This window comes from Mercenaria mercenaria, chromosome 11, assembly GCF_021730395.1.
Source record: "Mercenaria mercenaria strain notata chromosome 11, MADL_Memer_1, whole genome shotgun sequence".
Lineage (NCBI taxonomy): Eukaryota > Metazoa > Mollusca > Bivalvia > Venerida > Veneridae > Mercenaria > Mercenaria mercenaria.
The window spans coordinates 52,669,363-52,691,033 of NC_069371.1; the positions used below are offsets into that span (position 1 = coordinate 52,669,363).

The 21,671-nt window shown below is 35.5% G+C and overlaps 1 protein-coding gene across 1 annotated transcript; it reads right to left on the reverse strand.

Annotated features, from left to right (window-relative positions):
* Nucleotides 1-1,747: 1,747 nt before the first annotated feature.
* LOC123531545 (uncharacterized) lies at nucleotides 1,748-13,062 on the reverse strand. Its single transcript, XM_045312605.2, has 3 exons — nucleotides 10,187-13,062; nucleotides 6,210-6,506; nucleotides 1,748-3,444 (listed from the first exon to the last, which is right to left on the reverse strand). The coding sequence occupies exons 1-3, from the start codon at nucleotides 12,399-12,401 to the stop codon at nucleotides 3,116-3,118; spliced, it is 2,841 nt and encodes a 946-aa protein (XP_045168540.2). The 5' UTR covers nucleotides 12,402-13,062; the 3' UTR covers nucleotides 1,748-3,115.
* Nucleotides 13,063-21,671: the final 8,609 nt, after the last annotated feature.

Here is a 21,671-nt window from a genome sequence, read left to right on the forward strand (position 1 = left end):
CAAAGTATACTAAGTTGGTGTGATATAATAATACATGTAGATCTATATATTTATCAATCGAATTTCAAGCGCCCTTGACAGTTTTAACTAAAAGGAACAAAGTTTAACTAAATGTCCAGCTCGGTAAGAGAGAATGCCCTGTTTACATGAAATTAGATTACATGATGAAAAGTCTTTTAGTCTAAAAGTCTGTTAGTGTGTTTTTCACCAACGTTTAAATGCAGGATACCATTTTTTCTATGTTAACATCTAAAGAAGTAACAATATGAAAACTTTATAGTATCATGAAAACTGTTCAGTCTGTCAAAAAATCTGATAATTCCTCTTTCGAATGATGAAAAAATGTCATCTAAAACGGCAACAAGAAAAGTGGTTTCTTTTTACAGTAGTCTACAAATTTTCTTCCAAGTTTACCCATGGAAGTTTACCCATGAATAGAGAAGCAAGACAAATAGCCATTTTTTCTATAGCAGTACATAATGTTTGAAGATAATCAGTTTTATTTCAACGGAAGTGTTTTTGTTAGGAATAAAACTATTTCTGCAGAGACCAATGTTAAATCTCACATTCATTTCGAAGGTAGAAAGTAGCTGACGCCCGTCTAGACCGAGCACCACCTAGATAAAAACAACCTTCACGGGGACTGAAGTCGGTGAAAGTTCTGAATGGCAGTATCCAGTCCCTTTGTCTAAACTGTGTTTGCTTTTGTTTTCGTTAGTTTAACGTCAAATGAACAATAGAACTTTGGCAACTTTCCAGCATTTAATAATGGAAGTAGGCCGGTGTTCCTTCGGACATTTCCTTAGGCACGGGCGAGCACCTTGGTAGAACTATCGACGTCCCGTAAGCCAGTTGAATGAGATAATTATACATCCCCAAGCGAGGTTTCAAGCCGATAACGGTGAGTGATTCAAAATTCGAAAACTGTAACTAATCCACTAAGCCGAAGAGTCCCTTTTTCCCTCTTTGTAAAGATGTATTTCCGCAAAGATTTCCGGACATCATAAAGGTCAGAGACCGCCAATTCAAAAAGTACAGGGAACTTACTGGGAATGAGGTAAGTGTATACCTAGGAATAAGGTAGCGCCGGTCAGTCATGTAAACAAACCCAAGAAGTGATTTTTTTTTCAAAATTGAGATTTTTTAACTGCATTTACATTATGTTATTATACATTTTGTCAAATTTTGCTACATTTTATGTGTATTGAAAAAAAGTTTTATCAACTGAATTTCTCTCCCGCCATGCCAACGATATATACAGGGGATCATCTCATTTACACGAACATTACTTAAATAAAGTATCACTATTCATCGTCCGATATTTTGGTAAAACTAAGATAGTTCTTGAAAAACATGTAATTAGATATACATGTTTCGACTTATGGAAGGCGGCACACGCTATAATGTTATAATGTAAGTCTATGGGAAAATAATTGGTGGTCTCAACTATATCTGTAGCTTGTAAACATTGACATCGCGCTGATGATATCTAGATTATTTTTGAATTACACTGTTTTATATATTTTCCTCTTTCGGCAAGTTCGATTTTACATTTTTGGAAGTTAAAAATTTTGTCACACTTCCATAGTTGCATAATGACCTTATTCCATGATTGAATACAGAATGTTTCGCAGCTAACTACACCAAGTTTGCTTGGTGTCAAACGAAGTAAAGAAATGTATCCATTAATTCTATGTAGTTACATGCAACCCTATTTAAGGGGACAAAGGCAAGGCCTGACAGTTAGTCGATTATGCAAGTTATTAATCTTTCTAAATTTTCACTGTACTTAACAAGAAACTTTAGAGTTTGATATTATCCTTGCTTGAACTTTTTTCTGTGGTTCCAACTGGATGCATGTCAAAGCGACCGGTCGACTGGTTTCAAACAACTGAACTAACGCAAATACTGCCGCGATTTGTCTATACGAATTGACGAACTGCTGCAATATACCATGTGCATAATCATCCTAAGGCATGCAGAAGCGCCTATCTATTCGCAGTTGTCCTTGTTAATAAGCCAAAACCTTCATACTGCGTCGTAGCAAAGTATATAGGCCTTCATCAATCCATAATGTATTGTCACAAACATGCTTGAACTTGAATAGTACGTGTATGTGTTGTTTAAAGAAGCAAAGTGCATATACCCGGTGTTGAAGAGATATTTGTCTTAAGAGGCGTGAACACACAAGTAAACAATGCGATATCGATGCACTACATCGTTTGCATTTATTAAAGAACTAAACTGCCTTTTTAAACGAGCTAGGACGGGCCTGGTATCTAATGAATACTAGACATCTCTCTTTCTTTTCTGGAGTTTTTCTCTCGCTCTGTCTAAATGGTCAGATACTCTGTGTCATTACTAGTACAGGAGGAATTTGACCCCCGTGTGTCTGTCTTTGTATGTAAAGATGTGCTTATCATGATGAAAAGGGCGCTGTATGAATCTGGTATAATAATTATGTCATAGCCCGAAGTTTTAAAACGATGTTCACCAAATGTGTCTGTTTATACCAGACATAATGATCGTCACTTAAAATTTATTTTGGGTTGTTATCTAAACCACATTATAAGTCTGGCATCAATGCCTGGTCGTAAGGCAGATATGTAGAATCTATAATTCAAGTTCATGTCCTCCCATTCAGCAGGAAGAAACCACGGTATGGTTTTGTTTATAATCCGTGAATTGGTGTTATAAGTATCACTAATGACTCTTAACCCGCTCAGTGTCAGGGCTGTATAGATCATATTGCAGAAGCATTGTTTTATACAAAGACCCTAGCTGTAAATATAGATGCACGTTCTAGGTTTAAAATCGTATTTCATTCAAATTGTGAACAGCAAACATGTATAACAAAGTGCATTTATACGTATCATAATGGCTTGATTTATACATATGATGAAAATAATAGCTTGCGAATAATTAGCAATTGATACTCATTTATTAATAAAATGGAAGTTAATAAAGTTCCAGTCTGTAGTTAAATAATACAGTCACAAATCTATGCACATACATTTGCACCCGCTTCCTTTTCATCGTCTGCTATATTTTTAATATCCTCCATTTCTTAAAAAATAGAAGTTTGATTGACACGTACACATTACTCAGCAAGAGTTCAGCTACATATCAAAGACACATATTTCATGTCAGGACAACCATTTGATTCAAATGACTCAAATACGCAAGCGTCTAATCTGTTCTCACTTCCTTTGCACGTGACGTTTGTCAACCAATTAGAATCACTCAACGATTCGTCCTTGACCGCTGTGGCCGCACCTTCACGAAAACCTAGTTGCTTGCAAGCGACGTCTGTCTCTCTTCTACCCCAGCCTTTGGAGCAGATAGGGAGCCAGTTGTTTTGATGGTAGATCTCGAGCTTACCAGTCTGTCTCGTCACTTCCGGTTCCTCGTCCTCATTAGTTTGTGTGAGTCTCAACATATGATCTGAAATAAAAAAGGTCTTGCTTTGATAGTTGTTTAGATTAAATGATTCAATTTTGTATAAGTGATTGGCCTCCACGAATAATTGACAACTTCTCCGCATGAAAAATTACAATTGTTTAAATCATAGCAATATCGAATTAAAACTTCACTATAATAACTGATTTTCAGACATAAATATTGTATAATTCATTGTTTACATTTCACCACTGGCGTTTTTTTTTTCATGCAGGAAAACAACCATTCGTTTTAAAGATATTCCTCACAAGTGGGTGTCTAGTAAGTTTGCCGTGGTATTGCCAACAATGTGAAATGATAAAGAGGCATTTAATTTGAAATGCAGTTATCTATGTTAGGAAAACTGTTTTCTGAAATTTTATTTGACCTTTTGTATGAAAACAGTCCGGTTGATCAAAGTAAGCGTTGTAGAAGGCAACATAAAATCATAATATGAAATAAGGCAAAGCCTCAAAGCGAGCTCAAAGAAATCGGATTTAGCTAAAAATAGTATGCATCATTTATTTGTCACAAAGAAACTATTCACTAGTCACAAGAATTCGGGAGAACCTATTCACTTGAAAAAGTCTACATTTAGTGTCACCATGCCTATAACAGTGAATATCATACGTTGCAAAATTTATGGAAAGCCGGTGTCACGGTGACGTCATTACCGCGTTCCCGTTTCTTTCTGCTTATTTATGACATTTTTTCCATTTTCTGGCCGATGCTTGATCTTTTAAATGCAAATAATATTTTTTTTCAAACAACTGGAAATCATTCTTTCATTATTGTTGAGCAATGAATAATTTTTAGCAATAGAAATAAGTTCTGTATTCACTCCGGAAAGAAGTACTTCCTGTGAGCACCAGTCCGCTAGGGTGCACTTTTTTAAAACTTCCGACGAAACTTTTCAAAACCATTACCAAGTGTGAAAGTATACTTGCGTTACCGTAAAGCTCGATTCTCGAGCAGGCCCTTCGGGCCTGCTCTTCGAGCTCGCTAATATTTCAAAACACAACAACCTTAATATATAGTCTCTACTGGGACTAATATAAAGGGAACTAAGTAAAAGGACCTCTTTACATAAACATTTAAATAAGAAAATTTGGCAGCTTTTAGTTCCGATTACCATTCTCTACCCTATCCCGCGTTTGTCATCAATCTGGGACATAAAATCAGTCTAGGGTATTCCTGGCCGAGTGGTTAAAGTCGCTGACTTTAAATTCCTTTACACTTTCCTTCGCGGGTTTGAGCCCAGACCGTTCGGATGTGCTGAAGGTCAGAGGGTCTACTAAAGTGCCCGCTTGTGTCTGAAATAATCCCTGGATGATAATCCCTATATGGGTACCTGGACTGATCCTCAACCATTTAAGCTTAGAATATTGATTAAACTGGCACAGCTGGAAATTATAACTAATTCAGCATAATTAACAACAGATAAACGTAATTTTTGTCCGGACTTTTCGGGCTTGTTCATTATTACATTATGATAAAGCGGTTACATTTGAGATAAGATACGTCTTTGTTTAAGGCTTGGTCACCTCTTAACTGCATTATTTGGTTTTGCAGTTCATTCATAACTTGTTATTTAATTATATTTCAATTATTTGTTGAAGGCAATTATATATTAGTCTTGTAAAAAAAGTACAACTGATAACTAAATTGCAAGTAATTGTGTATTTGAATTATCGTCTGGTTCGCTGTTGCCTGTGGGTTTTTTCAGTCAGGCTTTAATGAACATTCACGTCCCAAATAAAAAAAAAAGATCAATCCATTATGGCCATTATTTCTATAAGACTTTATTTTTGAAAAAAAAACCCACAAGACTTGATTTTATGTTAAAATCAAAGTAGCTGTCCAAACTGAGAGTATGATTTCTTTCAATACTGCACATAACCTACGATCAGTGCCATAAAGGGAGGTAAGTAAAACACTAAATTCAAAAAGTCTTCCTACAAACAAAACTAAATATTCAAACGTATGACAAATATATGAGGAACAATTGATCGAAAGTAAGAGTCAACAGTAAAAAATAATGTATTTTATGTTCGTAACAAAAAACGGGGTAAAAGTCATTAGGAGCCTTTAAATAGTGTTCTAACATCACAGCGTATAGTATAAACAAGACCAACTACATCATTATTGAAAAAGAATGTCTTCTTTGCATCTGTACACGGAAATCTTTTTGAGCACCATCGTACCTTAGACACTTGTTAAAATGATTTTGTTGTCCTCAAAGAATTTTACGTATGTATTATTAATATATTGTTGCTGTTTCAATTCCGTGAACATGCCATAGATCATTCTTCAGTAAAACTCGTAGAAACTTTGTAGACTCTAAGAGTTTAACAAGCACACAATTAAGAAGACATACAATATCTAAGCTACAAGATACTACTCGGGAATTTTCAGAAACGCTTTTCAGTGTTTCCCACCCAACTAGAGGTGTACCGGTCAGGAACCCAGGCAATCCTTGCGTGTATCAGTGCTATACACTGGGCACGTTAAAAAACCAGGCTGTCTATTCGCAACGAGCTAGGCTAAGTTAGCCGGACAAGCCTGTATCTGATTTCTGTCGTGGGGGCTTTGTCTCACTCTGTCCCTCTGGTCAGATCGCTCTCTGTCTGTACTAGTAGAGGATGAATTATGCGCCCTGTGTGGCTACATTTGAACTATGTAAAGCGCCTTTGAACGTGAAATTGATCATGAAAAGGGCGCTATATTAATCTGGTACAATAATAATAATAATAATACTGGTCTATACCTACCACATATAACACCAACATCCTTTGAATGATCATATCTGGAGGAATTGGCCACGTGAGACACTGCACTACACCACCGTGTACGCAAACACGTGACATTTAAGTCCCAGAATTGACCACTTCCGGCACCGAAGTTTCCGCTTCCGGCGGAAATGCCTCCAAGGTAACCTAGTTTTCTGCACACATAAGACGCCTCCACGTGGTTAAGAATTCCAGCTATAGTGCCCCATTGCCCTTTATGATAAACTTCTACACGCCCTTCTCTGTCCGTTTCTCCGTCCACTAATGCAATGTATGGTTCTAAAAATGACAAATATTGATATGAAAGTAAATGAAAACAAACAAAATGAAATGGATCAAATTATAGAGGTTGAAAACTAACACTACTCTCTGCTGCATAAAAATTTTTCTTTGAATACATATGATCAAAGTTCTCAATTTTCTACACTTACTTCTTCTTCTTGTTTTTGTCGCTGTCAATTTTAAAGATTTAGGTTTGTCGAGAAAACAGTTTGATATTGAAGGAAGCTCTCAAAAAATGATTTAGAAAAATAATGTAGTATAAAAAATACAAAGTGAACGTATATATATATACGTTTTATAACAACACAAGAAGAACAAATATATACAGAAAAAAGAAAAAAAGAGTAGTTATAGATCCGACTGCAATCAAACGTGTAATAAATTTACCTAAAAATGAATTTATTAGCTAAAAGTCTGTTTAAAATAACGCCGGATAAAACAAAACAAAAAAAAAAAAAAAAAACACCCGTGAGATAACGGTGCGCTGCTGAGTAAGAATAAGCAATTGCTTCACAATACAAAAACAGGTCAATTGAAGCCATGTGGTTTCGAACAACAATGTATGTGTTCCTAATTACAGATTACGGTGGAAACAATGTTTTTCCTGGTTCACTGCGTGCGACAGCTTTAGGAAACATGCCAAGATCCAGCTGTTGGTAGCTAACTCCAAAGTTTTATACAGTCATGCTGGCCTCTTCAAGTCTTATGTGTCCATACATGTATGCGGTGATCGTGTTTTAACAATTTCTCTCACGAACAAACTCAGACAAACCCAGTCTGCTATTATTTTGCTTTGATGCATGCTATGTTTCCATTACATTTTATTAATTTTGTAATATTGTAATTAAAGAAAATTGAGCTGTTTTTTCTTCTGGTTAGATTTTCTAATTCGTTATTATAATGTTTTATGTATACATTAAATGTTTGCATGTATGTTTCTTTCATATAATTATGCATTTAGTGTATATCTAAAGTCAACATATTTATATAACTTATATATAGTTTCAATAAATTCTTAATATATATATCTTTTTGTAAATCTTTTGCTTTACTGATTTATCTACTCTGTACTGAACCGCCTGTAAGTCTTGCTAGTTCCTTCTTTATTTTGGTCATACTAACACTGATAAAACAAAACAGATAAATCCACAACCCATTTCACCCCCAGAACATCATTCTAGCGCTTTATTGGTTACAAAACGGTCACATGATGAACGCCGGTCAGTAGATTTTCATGTTACGCTAAAAGTAATTAAATACAATAATTCAATTTGTTACAGAGCCATCACGGAAATATGTTGGGTCAGCACGATAAATAAAGGGACTCGACTTACGCCTCGCCCTCCTCACCCAGCCCCAACCCTGACCCTTTCAATTTATCACATTTACTTGCATATTTGTATTGAGCGCCACTAAGAAACCCACAGAAATTAAAAATTAAATTAATTTTCATTGCACTAACAGAAATCAGTTTATCGTTTTATAAAAGGAACCGCCGCCGACTGGTGTTTGCATGAGTTTCGTTATTTCTTTTCAAAAGGGCAATTAGAATTTTCTTTAAAACGTTGTTAATTCCTTTATTTGATAATCTATGTAAATATTTATATTTTCACATACTGACATCAGAAAACGTAAGATATTAAAGAGCATTCTGTAGTGATTTTATGTATTTATTATGTTTTATATTACAATATTTCTGTAAGAACAGATATAACAGTGAAGCACCGATGTCTTTGATGCTGAAGAAATCTAGTTCTAAACAGACATAACATAACTGTTAAATGGCCTAATAACGAGGCAGTTAGCATACCGAACCAGGTGGAAATGCTTTCTGCTCTACCTATGTAATGACTTCTGTCTTATTATTTACTGATTGGCAATTATTGATGTGGCTGCGAGATACCGACTTGAGCTAATTTTGTTCATGTTTTCTAGTTTAAACAATTTTTCAGACCTTGTTGTGATGAATTTTGCTCTTATTGAAATAATGTTTTGGAACGGAAAAAATAATGAAAAAGCCACCATGTGAACAAGAACTGGAGAATAAGCGGACAGACAAAACATAATTCAGAATTTTAATTGATCGTCTTATTTTTTTCTGGCAGGGAAAGAAGTTTATTTATCTTGGAATTTGATGAGTATTTAAAAAAATACATTTGCCGTCTTGATGTATAGTGTGTTTAGATATTTGATATTCGTTCTTTAGAGTGGCCCTATTCACAACCAATGATATGAGACTATACGTTACTCATGTCATGATAATTTAGGGAGTGTTTTAAGTTCGAATCGTATGCACTATATTTACTCTTGTACATTTCCGCATCGAATGTGGTCAAAATATGTCCATGATCGTAGAGCTTTTAGTACGGCTACACTGTATATTTGTGTAACGTTCTCCCGTATCTGCTTTTGATGATGTATATCAATTGATGCACTTAATGAGAATAGCGGAAATAGCAGTGAGTGGTTACTTAAACCAACAGATCACTGGGTGCAAAATATGCTTAGAATTAAATTTACATATACACTATGTGCGTTTTATGTAAAATAAGTAAATAAAGATTCAGCCTCCATATCAGTGTAAATAACTTTGTTTATATTTCATATTGTGTAAAGAGCAAGGACTGCCTGACAACAAGTTATTTTTGGTTGCGGGTTTATCCCGCTACGAAAGTTACAAGTGTATCTTTATTTTATTCCGAATCACATCCAAAGGATGTTCATGTGCTACACAAAATAGTCCCATTCATGAACAATGCGGATGAATTATCAATGAACAAGCAGTTCTTACTCAACCTGTATCCACTCACACTGACCATTTACGTTATATAAGATCTATCAATGATAAGGTATTCCAGCCCATGGTTACATCATAAGCTAGGTCAGGCAGAGTTCATCTTAGATATGAGGCACATTAAATTTGTTTCTCATTCATGTATGTTCATAGACTGGTATTTAAACAGAAAATAAATCTACCAAAAACCCGCAACCATCAGACATTTCAAGACGTTGATTTATGAAAGCCATCCTCGGAGTGAATCCTTTCGTAGTACCGAAAGAATTTTTAAAATCGGGACATTATTGTAAAAGATATGGCAGTTTGAAATTTAAGAAAATGGCTGATCATGAAGGCAGTCATTTAATTAAGTGGGGTTATGACGTAATTTACACACTGCTTAATTCTTTATTTAACAAATAATCTTTTAAAGAGATTAATTTCATATGTTTCTCGAGTGAAAGATGTAAAACATGGTAATTTCTTCCATTATAGCTGATAAAAGTAGAGAAATTATTTTACAGAAATAAGTACATACAGTTCAGATATGTATCTAGAAATTTGATAAATCTGCCATTTTGCTTTTGTTGCCATGGAAACAAAATGGCCACCATTTTGATCAAATATTTAAATGCTCATAACTTTCTCATTTTAAAGACGATTTTGGAAATTCTTTCATTTCTTTAAATAATTTAAGAAATCCCAGCAGATGGATTTAATCAAAACAACACTTCTTTTCTTTTAAGGATTTTGTTTGCACATTTAATCCTTTCAATATTAATTCTATATATGCTTGCAGTTACGTAAATAGCTATAGTATATACATTTTCAAAGGGGAACTGAAAGTGCAGATATCGTTGCCGTAATTGCAGTTTTTAAAAAAAAATATTTTCAAACCTACCTGGTTCTCCTAGAAGATTGGTCAGAGCAGGTATCAATCGATTGAGTTTCATGTTAGTGCTGTACACATATCTCATCATGTGTTCGTAGAGGGCGCTTTGATTCGAATTTACTGAACAGCCATTTTCTGAATAAGTTGATTGTTTTTCGGGTAAATCAGATTCGTCTGCAGCTTTAAACGGTGCTTGTGCTACTGGACTTGGAGTAGGCATCTTTTGTTTTGATTTAAACATAATCGCCATATTTGCGCGATGTCGTATGAGAAGTTCTTCGCTTCTGGCATCAATATTGGTTACAAGTTTTAAAGTTTTATTTACCTGATTCTCAACAAATCTAAGATTGTGGAACACGTACGGTATCCATCCTGTATTGGACGCGATAGCTTCTGAAAGTTGATAGATCCAGTCTGTTTTATTCTGAATGTCTTTTATTTGAGCACTTCCGCCAGCTTTCGGATCATCTCGGATAAAAGCTTCCGGTTTCTGGTTAAATGGCGCGGAGAGAAGCGGTTGCTCTTGTATCTTGTTCAATCTGCTTATTTCCTGGTCCAGTTTATCTATAGAAAGTTGTATTGAAGAGGAACTCGTTGTTGCAAGTTCTGTCAACATATGGACAAGCTGTGTCCCGTTAAACGATATTTTCAATATTTCATCTACGAGAGATTTTGTAACTGTACATGTTTGAGATTCATTTGCGGCTTCCTCGCTATTCTGATCTTTATTTCTGGTTGCAATAATTTCTGCAAAATCTGGAATGCTTTGGTTAAATAAATCAAATGTACCGTTCATTAAATACGCTACTAGTTCTTCCCTGAGACGAACTTGTTCTGAAGCTATATATTCTGTATCTGATATAACTCTTTCTATAAGATTCCCTGTATGTTTATACAAAGTAACAGACTGAAATACATTTTCGTTTACAGTTGATAATGCCCTGAGTAATTTCTTACTTTGAGTTTTGAAATCAGCTGGGTATACATTGCTTTTATCACATTTATCCTCTTTCGTCTGCCCTTCCGAAAGAGTCACATTGATATGTTTTAACTTTTCGTCTAAGATTTCGAGCATTTTTCCACAAGACATTTGAATTTGCGAATTTTTAGCCCTAAATTCTTGGTAACTCGTCTTATCGGCAAAGTCTTCTTTCTCGGAACCCGATAGGTCCTGGTCAAATTTTGCGATAGAAATATTTGTTAATGTTGTAGCTAAACCTTGTTTTATATCAAATGTGTCTGTTGATAAAATAGAAACAGTTTCAGAAAGTTTGTCTACTGTGTTGTTCATTTGCTTTGTACGCTCTTCTACAGTTTCCAACGTATTCTTAATATCAGTTGTCGAGTTTATGTAGCGTGCAGACTTTTGCAAAATTTCAGATGTCAGCAACACAGAAGTCTCTGAATTTTGTTGTAAATCTTTTTGTGTGTTTTCAATCTGTTCGATGCTTGTTTTTATTTCAGCTGATGCGTTCTTGAGCTGACTAATTTGTGCATTTGATTGTTCTACTCGTTCTGTTACAGAACTTAATTTCTCCCCGAGATCTTGATGGAAATGTACCAGATTCTGTTCAATCGCTTGGAACATACCGTTATTCATTGTTTGTAAGTCAATAATTTCGTTTTTCATACCTGCAATGGATTGTTCAAAAAATTTATTTTGCTGTTCACTTTGCCCAACCTGTGTATGCATTGTGTGCAAAATAGTGTCCACCGCGTGTAAATGGGTATTAACCACACGAAAACTGCGAACATTGTAATATTGTACGTTATTGATCCCTCTTTCCAACGTCATCAACCTCTTGTTTAAAGTATTAAACTTTTCATCTACAATGTCAAGTATTCCTTCCAGCAAATACTGGTCAACAGGGTCAATTTTATCCCGTTTTTGTTGAGTGTGTCCAACTGTAGGTTTAGACGTTGGAGTCGGGACAGTCGGTTCATCCCTGACATTTGCCGTAGTGGGGCGAGTTGACTTTTCCACCGTAATATGGTTCTTCTCTGTTGTTATTTCATTATCTATTTCTTCAGTCTTTGTTGACGAATCACCGTCTTTCGTTGGAAAAGAAACATTTTCTTTTATTTCATTTATCGATCTGTCCAATGGCCCTTTTGCCTTTTTATTTAGTTTAAAGCCGTCTTGACAAGTGCCTTGATGTAAAACAATAACAATAAATATTACTATTATGACCAAATGTCTAGAGTTTCTTTTATATGTCGCCATAGTATGAGTATTACAATTATTCCAAAACTTTCAAGTCAGATTGTATTATAGTCCAAATAATAACGACATTGTTTCCATACTGGTGTATACTTCACACTGTCAAAATAACACGTCAAATATAATATTCAAGTGTCCGATCATTCATTACCAAAAGTGCACTTCAATCAAGTGTCTAATGTAGAACTATGAACTATGAACTGAAGTATGAGAATTCTATTCATTAAATAAATTCCTTCACAAAGCTAGGCGAGCCTTCCTTCTCAAAAGTAATCTTTAAACTGTCCATTAAAAAGTGAATGTTGCAGCAATTTTACATTTTTGATTTAGGTTTGAAACAGGCGTTGTTCATTGTTGTTGTGATTTTTGTTTTCATATATCGACAATTATTCCACTGAATATTAATACCTAATGCATGCACACCATTATTTGTTTCCTTTCTGTAATTTTAATCCATTGAACAAACAGTTTGTAAATAATATTTGGTTAATAAGGTAAACTCTTTTATCCGTTTAATTCCTGAATCGCACAACTAAAATTCATATCCAGATTTGCACGAAAGCGTATCTAAATAAAAATCAAGCTAACATGTAGTGTAGCGGCTATACTCACCACACGTGGTAATGTTTAGAGAGATAATGTGCGCTTTCTTTCAATTAGTGGAGAGCTAAGAAAAATAAAACTTGTATCAGTAAATAATTAAAGGCACGCTGCAGTTAATGGCTCTTCAGTTATTAACCCTAACAATGAAACTACCGAAACAACAATATAAACAATGTAAAATATATCCTTTGTATGTGTTTCTTGTCCTCTACAAACTCTGAGTATGAGGTATGAGGAAACCATCATTGATCACAGTGGGACGAAAATGACAAATCATACATACATTTCATTAATATCCTGTGTTTATTTCACTCAAATCCTGCGTTCAAAATAGCCTACAAACGCTTTATGCCAAATTACATATCATACTTCAAAACCCTGATTTTGCTGTTCATATATAACTATCAATTAGCTCAATTATTCGAGGAAAATGTAGAGCTATTGTACTCATCGTCATGCGCACGTCTCAGGATTTGGTATATAATGGGGTGGTCAAGTGGATAAGATGTCGGCCGCTCAATCCAGGGGTCGTGGGTTCTAGCCCCACTGAGGTCACGGCCATGACTTCTCATATGACACCAGTACTGGCTTTTCCAGGAAGCGGACTCGAGAGGGGTTCCAATAAGCTTTAAGCTTTCATCACGATAGTTAAAACAAATTAGTATACTGGTTGGGAACCATTTTCCGGACACATTTTCATATTTTGGCTCCATTATTCCCTAAAAATATATTTGACATAAATGAAGCCCACACTGCACAAACTTCAGCTTCTTCCGCATCCGATGTTGTAATCAGAAGCGTGTTGTGACGTAAAACATGTGTTTTATGGGGCCTCAAATGGGGTCACTAAAAGTAGTTATTTTCCCCGTAAGGTAAACCAGATATATTTTGACGTTTTTTTGCTGTTAATTTGATATCGAAATAAGTAATTAAACTATTTTTACACATTTCCTTATCATTCATCTCTTCAAAAATGCACATGAAACATAACCTGACATTCAACAGCAGCTACGAAAGCAAAACGAAGTTGACAATAAAAATCTCGAGTTTCGTCTTACGCGAATTCTTGACATTTCCAATAGATATAGAATAAAATTAGTGCAAAAATCGACAGCCCTGCATTTTATGTAACTATTACCGTGAAGGTTATAACACACTAAATAGTTGTTGTTCTTTATTCTATATAAAACTGACCTAATTCCAATGACCGCAGCACACATCAGGACCCATTTTAAATTTCTGTAACCTACATTTTCTTGAAGAATATTGTCAGTACTAACTAAAAATCAAAAGAAAAGTGGGGGTCATGTTTGATGCAAGAAAAATAATTTCAGTCAAACACACAAACTGCAAAATCAGTTAAAAAATGAGACCCCAAATTATACTGGTGGTGTATGATCTACGTTTTCATGAAAATTTTTGTAATGTTGTTATTTCATTATGAAAATGCTACCTATATGTCAAGCATAGATCTGTCATGTGATTTTAGCAAAAAAAAATTGCAAAGAAAATAAGGAAAATAGCTCTACAGAGCAAAAAATCTGAGGACCATTTGTATCCGCCATTATGCGACTACAATTTTTTTCGCGCCATTTTTCTTTTTAGTGTCTGTATGCCTGAAATTATAAGTAGCACATGTTATCAGCAGACAATCAATATGTAGTTTAATTATTTCCTCCCCACTTGATACCTCGGCAAGTGAGAACTACTGCGCATGCGCAATGCTATCTTCATGCCCCGCTGAGACAGAAAGTTGTTTTGTAAACACAGGTGAGTTATCATCATAAAAACGAACATAAAACAGCCTTGTAATATAGTGGTTTGTTGTAGACATGAAGAACAAACACTTAAATGATCTAGATGAAACAATAACATGAATAACAACGAAATAAAGCGGATATTACATGTGTCCGGAAACTGGTCCTGTCCGGAAACTACGTCCCAACCAGTAAATTATTAGGGTTATTATAACAGTATTTTGATCTGCAATGTAGTATTCGGTTCGATTAGATTTTGCCAAGCTTGGAACCAACGAGTCGGTTATGCTGACTGTGTTCCCACGAGAGCTGAATGAACCATTTGCAGATCAAGGTAAAGTTTTAAGTCCCTTTTATTATGTACATATACCTCAGTATCGACTTATGGGAATGGATTGAACTTCACGCATTTGTCCACTGTGATGATATGATATGCAGTGTATGCATGGTTCCATAAATCTAGTTTGCATTTTTACAAAGTTACCCCTTTTTTTTCGGGGATGGGTGTCGGGACAGAGAACTCATCGGATATGTTGGGTCGGGGAGAGTAATGTGGACAGATTGAGGAGGTGTGACACACACAATTTCAATCGCTTCTCAGCAGGAAAAAGTAAAAAAACTTCAAGAAAAACAAAAGCTTGAATTCTTGCATATGAAAATAACAGGTACAAAAAAGGGGCGTGATTTCATTGAAATGACAGCAAAAGTTATGGAACCTGTGTGAATCATTTGGTACTAAGACACTAAATTTCTGACAATCGCAAAAGGAATACTGTTGAAAAAAATACGGCTAAGAACAAAAAGGGACATAATTTCATCAAACTGAAAGCAAGAATTAAAGGACCTATGTCATTCAGTTGGTAAATTATCTTGGCGTAGAAGTGTATGAAATTTTATTTAGTTGCGACTTGTATTTCATCAAAATGAAAGCAATAGTTATGGATCCTATGTCAGTCACCCGATGTTATCATAGGGAAGGCATGTATGAAGTTTCATTCAGTTGTGATGAGTAATTACAGAGATAATAATGAGATTGCTTTGAATATACACTCGGCGCCGACTTTAACGGAACTGTACATCAGCTTTGATGTGGAGTAGATTGCAACCGTACTCTCATTCAAAAGTGAACCAAGGATTGGGTACGAAGAATCTTTCCAATTGCCACTTCAATTTTCAGACTGTCTGTCGAGCATTTGTCGTGAAAAATATGCTGTTATTTGGTATACTAAATATCACCTACAATACAACACTTACTTTAAGTAACCGAAATTAAAAAGAACAAAGATTAGACTTTCGTAAATCCACATAATGTTACACGTTGGTATGACTAGGACATGCTTTTTTTTAAAGATTAAATTATTTCGTGCGCACGACATCTTATGTTGAGGCCTTAATAATGTTACCCCCCACCATCTCTCTCTCTCTATGTGTGGTAAATATCCCAACGGATAAGCGGAAGCGTGTTGCGAGACAGGGACGAGGTGTTTCTAAGACAGAAATATCAACCTGGGAAAATCCGATGTATTCCAAACTACAGGCAAACTGAAGTCAATGTAACGTTTCAATCACTTTTACTATAAGTATTACGGAGTATATTACGTACGATAAATATTCTTGGCGAGCCTGGAGGGTGAAACTTCCGTTCCCACGGGAAGGGAAAAATGTACCGTAAAACTGGTTTTTAATGAGTGAAATATAATTAAAGAAATTATTTTTCTTCAACTATAAATGACTATGATTAATTACTAAAAGTCAAAGACAAAGACTAAAACGGAATGATACGTGCAGACTGAATCTAGTCGCGGAGTGAGGTGAGGAAATGCCGATTCCTCTGTATTTATAGGGGCGTTTCCTCATTCCAGTCTCCGTGATTTCGTAAGGAAACCTGCAAAACGAAGATTAATGAAGTAAAACAACGCAATATTATTACAATAACAACATAACGGGACGAATTCACCCTTAAAACTAGCCAGATAACAGGACATGAAACAAATAATAATTTCATACTAATTTTGTTTCGTATAAATGCATAATAAATATGCTATATTTTTTAAATATTCAAAGTCTGCTTCTTCCTGGATTGTTGAAACAGTAAAGAAGTGCACATAGATGACCATTTGGCCGGAGGGTATACTAGGGACTTCCATTGAACTGTAAGGAACAATAGGTTTGTACTGGTACAGAATCCAGGAACACTGGTTAGGTAAACTGCCCGCCGTTACATGACTGAAATACTGTTGAAAAATAGCGTTAAACCCAAAACAAAAACAAAACAGGTTTCTGTTCCAATAACTGCAAACTGTACCGTCAAGATTACTTGTTGTAAATACAAACATAGTTTGACAAATAGTCTATTTATTATAGAAATTATGTTCCGTATATATACAAAATGAGGTAATACATTACTATATTTCGTACAGCGAGAGTGAAATATGTAGTGATGTTAGAAATATGTATGATTAATAGTGATCAAAAATATGTAGTGATTAACTACTTCTTAGAATCATGATTAGGATATTTGATCATACATGCACATCGTAGATCTTTTCTTTTCAATTCGGGCGTTTCTCATCTAAATAAATTGATATAAAGCGAAAGTGACACATGATGCAAAACTATGAATGAAGGCGTAAATTCAACCTCAGTACCACATCGTAGATATAATGCGTCAACTTTTCTACGTCAACGTTACAGTGACGAACAACGTCAAAAACGTACGTCATTGTACTACACGTCAACGTCATATTAATTAACTGAAGAAGAGAGAACGCAGACAGGAGGAATTTTGATAAATTAGTTAAAATAGAAACAAGAGATCAGTTGTAAAAAACAAACCTGTTATACAACATCCATTACAGTAAGAAGTTTTCTATAATCTATCAAATTATGGTTTTCCGGTGTTGGCCATTTTGAGTTCCTCTCAAATCCGAAATTATTCTCATGACAGAGAAAATCATGCATGCTTAGCCTCAAAACTCCAGTATCTAACTGGTTGTTTTGAGCCGATTTTGAAACTGACTAATGGCAAGATTACATTCTTAGAATGATATCCAAACTGTGTTCACTAAACTATATTCTGGTTATTCAACAGAAATCTGTCTATCGGTTTCAGGGCCACCTAAAACTTCAGAACCACTTAAAATATCAGACCAACCAAAGAAGAAAACTACACCTAAGTTGGTTGTAAAAGCAAGTGTATGTACATGTGGGGAACATGGATGTCAACCGCATTATCGGATGGAGAAAAAAAATCGGTGTATAGATAAAGAGAAAGTGAAGGATGACAACCATTGTCAAAGATCACGATGGATGCAATGGTAGCTGATAGTGTTGAAGGCGATAGTAAATGCGACTATAGATTAAATGGGTGCGAAGGCGATGGTAGATGCTATGAAAGAGCAGATAGTTATGAAGGCGATATTATATGCGATGTCAAACCTGATGGTGACAAAGGCGATAGCAAATACGATGGAAGAGCTGAGGTACATGCAATGACAGAGTTGATAGTAAGAAAGGTGATGGTACGTGCGGCGTCAGTGTTGGTAGTGACGAAGGCGATAATACATGCGATGGCAGAGTTGATAATGACGAAGCCAATGGCAAATGCGGCAAAAAGGTTGATTCTAGATTCTGTGACGATAAATATGGTGCCAGGTCTGATCCCCATATGTCTGGTAAAATGGTGTTTTCAAGGAAGATGATACAGAAGAAGTCGTTTCAGCGTTCGGAATTATGTCCATCTATTGCAATAGTAAATTGCACAGTTGGTAAGTGAGTTTTAGTCCGGAAGTATGCTAAGGTGTCACAGAAGGAACACAGTGAATACATTTTCGTTCATGCACACATTTAGTCTGACAGTCGCGCGTGGTAGCCTATACGTGTACTCACTCTAGTTTCTGTGAGCAATAAGTAACGTGTGTTTGCTTCCGTGTCCCTTCTTTTTCATCGTAGTATGCATAAGATTTATTTTGTGGTAACTTACTCTTTTTCTATTGCCGTTTTCAATGTAATGTGTATACTCAATATAGAATGGTAATCCACTATAATACACGTATTTCTACGTCACTAATTTGCGTGACCATTATATTTTCTAGCTAATAAACTATATTTTTTCAGGGGGAGATTTCATGAAGAGACTGGCGTGAAGCAGAGGTTGTGAAATAGTTGTCTTAATAAAGTCAGGAAATATATTTCTATTCTCAAGTTTTTCAGTATTTAATTTTGTCATGTTCATAGCACAATTTCGACATGATAAATTTCGTGATAGAAAAAATGGAATGTTTGCAATGTTGCCAACAAGGTGGAATAGCAATGTTGCCAACAAGGTGGAATACCGCGTTATATCGTTTTTGGATTAGTCGCTACATTCTAATCTAATGAGACAATATGGCACAAATGTTTGTTAAAAGTTAGCGTTAACTGTAGTCATTCAATCCATTTCCCTCATCCAGTCCAGACGGTTTGTGTGTAGAATCTCCAGCCATTTAAGAAAATACAGTTTTAACAAATTTTGAGGGACATTCATTGTAACAATACAGAATATGGACCAGTGACCTTTGATAACTATATGCCTGGGCCTTGCCTCACAACTTCAGAATCTGACTGGTTGTTTTTGTAGGAAAATTTTGAGAAACTGATCAGTGGCATAATTGCATTCTGAGTGGTATCCTAGCTTTAATCCCTGGGCTATAGTCTGGATATTCAACAGAAATCTGTCTATAGATTTCAGGTTCATCTGAAAATTTAATGGGAGTTAATATCATTTCACACCATTAAAACGAATGAAATGTATGACACGCATTCTGTACACTAATACAAGTTATAGTTTTATTTACAAAAATTTATACATGAGTTTCTTTGTATTAACCCACGAGCAATATCAGCGACGGACATAACAGACACACTGATGAAAACAGGCAAGGCATCAGGTATTGGAATCAGTCGCTGTCGACAAGTCATACGTAAGTGTGAAATCAAATGAAAAAGCGCTTCACCTCAAAGCAATAGTCATGCAAAAAAGAAATGCCAGCGAAAATATAGTTCCTAATCTGGTTTATAGTCAGTTCTCTGGGGGAAAATCTGTAAAATAGATTGACATTATCACTATTATATATAATAAAAGAAAAGTTATAAAAAAATTTAAAAAAATGTGACAAGCCAGGTTTAAAAGTGCTCGATAAGAGTCCAACATTTTTAGATCAAATTCTGATAATATTGACAAGATATGATTGTTTTTTCAAGGCAATATATTTGGTCACAGGGATTATTAAGTCCAATGACACCACTGGAGCTGTCCTGACTGGTTCTTTCGTCCCGACTAAAACGGCTTTACCCACGGACCAATCATGACAGCTGAAATGGAGTCGTTGGTCATAGCTAAGATAGTTTTTATGTACTCGAGATCATCTGGACTGCCTAGAACAAAACACAATAGAAAATTCAGGCTAGATTCCTGTACTGTAATGCATATAAATATAATGACAATAAAACAAAAACACTTCATGACGCTTTTTATATTTAAACTTGTAGAATCAGACATCCCATGAAACTGGAAAGATTATCGCCGTAAACGATGACGTCATGATGGCGTTGGTTGCTAACGTAAACCTCATCCCCGACCTTTAACTCCATGACAACCGTAACAGAACCTTGTTCATGAAGACCATTCCGAGCGTTACCATAGGCACCGGCAATTTCGACGCCATTTTTCTCGATGATCATGTGACTTTCGTCCTGGTTGTTGTTGAAAGTGACGGACGTGGAAAAGATGTAGATCCCGGAAATCGGTGCAATAAATATACCGCCTGAAGCATGGTAGCCTCCGCCGATGTTCAGTTTCACAGAATTGAAGACAAGCGTCTGGTTGATGTCAATATGACCAAGCGTCCCGGTCACAGTAGCATGAAACGCTACTGTTTCATAGTTGTCCACTACGAATCTGCTGGATATTTTTGGTTCTGAAATTTAAAATGACATATTGCATGTATTGAAGCGCAATCATGTAAATTTATTTATCAAAACTACACCATATCTGCAACGTATATTTGTCCGCTTGATCACGCTTAGACGTGTTCGGAACTGTAAATTTTCTCATCTTATACATTTGTGACATTTTGCACTCAGCACGGGCTCAAACATGGAACCTGGCGCTGGGGCCCAGTTTTCATGTTCCGGACTACGAAATAAGGGGCCGTGAATCTGATAACCCACTATAATTATCTCTTATTAGAATCCCGTGTATGTGTGTTTTACACCTGACGAGAAAAGAATCAGAAACGTTTCATGAATTGGAGTTTCTTCCGTGCTTTTCACAATCACTCAGATGTCAGGTGGACAGGATTTTGAGTCCGCATTTATATTTTCCCTCTTGGAAGGATGTTTAGTATAATGAGACACCTTGCAGAACAGAACTTTCAAAATCAAGATCATACGTGAGATAAAATGTCAGACACTAGTAGGCTAAATTTCGTGTTTACTTTGATAAGATTAAAATCCATTACATGAGGCACAAAGATTTGACATAATAATGAATTTTTTCTTCCAGTCTGATTCGATGTCAGTTTGTGCTAAAAATGAAGAGGGCATTTGTTGCGACCACACAATATATTATCAATACCATCAACAATTCTTAAATTGCTTATCATACTAAATACTCCCAACAGCGGAACAGTGCACAGACAGTACTTAATTTCTAGTCATATTGGCCAAGGTCTAAGTCCCACGTAGAGAAAAAATAATCTTATAATCACAACTTCGTGGCTTCCTTTGTAACGAAGAGGTTTAGGGAGATATAAACTTTCAAAATCAGTCATTATTTGCATGTTACCATACATACATTCTATACTTCATTTTTCTGAAATACATGTATTTATTCTAGTACTGAAACCGTACGATCACAATCTTAAAAGTTCTG

Coding starts and splice junctions, on each gene's coding strand:
- LOC123531545 (XM_045312605.2), bottom strand. CDS start 12,401: ATGGCGACATATAAAAGAAACTCTAGACATTTGGTCATAATAGTAATA. Junction 6,507..10,186: donor CAATCTTCTAGGAGAACCAG/GTAGGTTTGAAA, acceptor TGTCATTTTTAG/AACCATACATTGCATTAGTG. Junction 3,445..6,209: donor GGATGTTGGTGTTATATGTG/GTAGGTATAGAC, acceptor TTTTTATTTCAG/ATCATATGTTGAGACTCACA.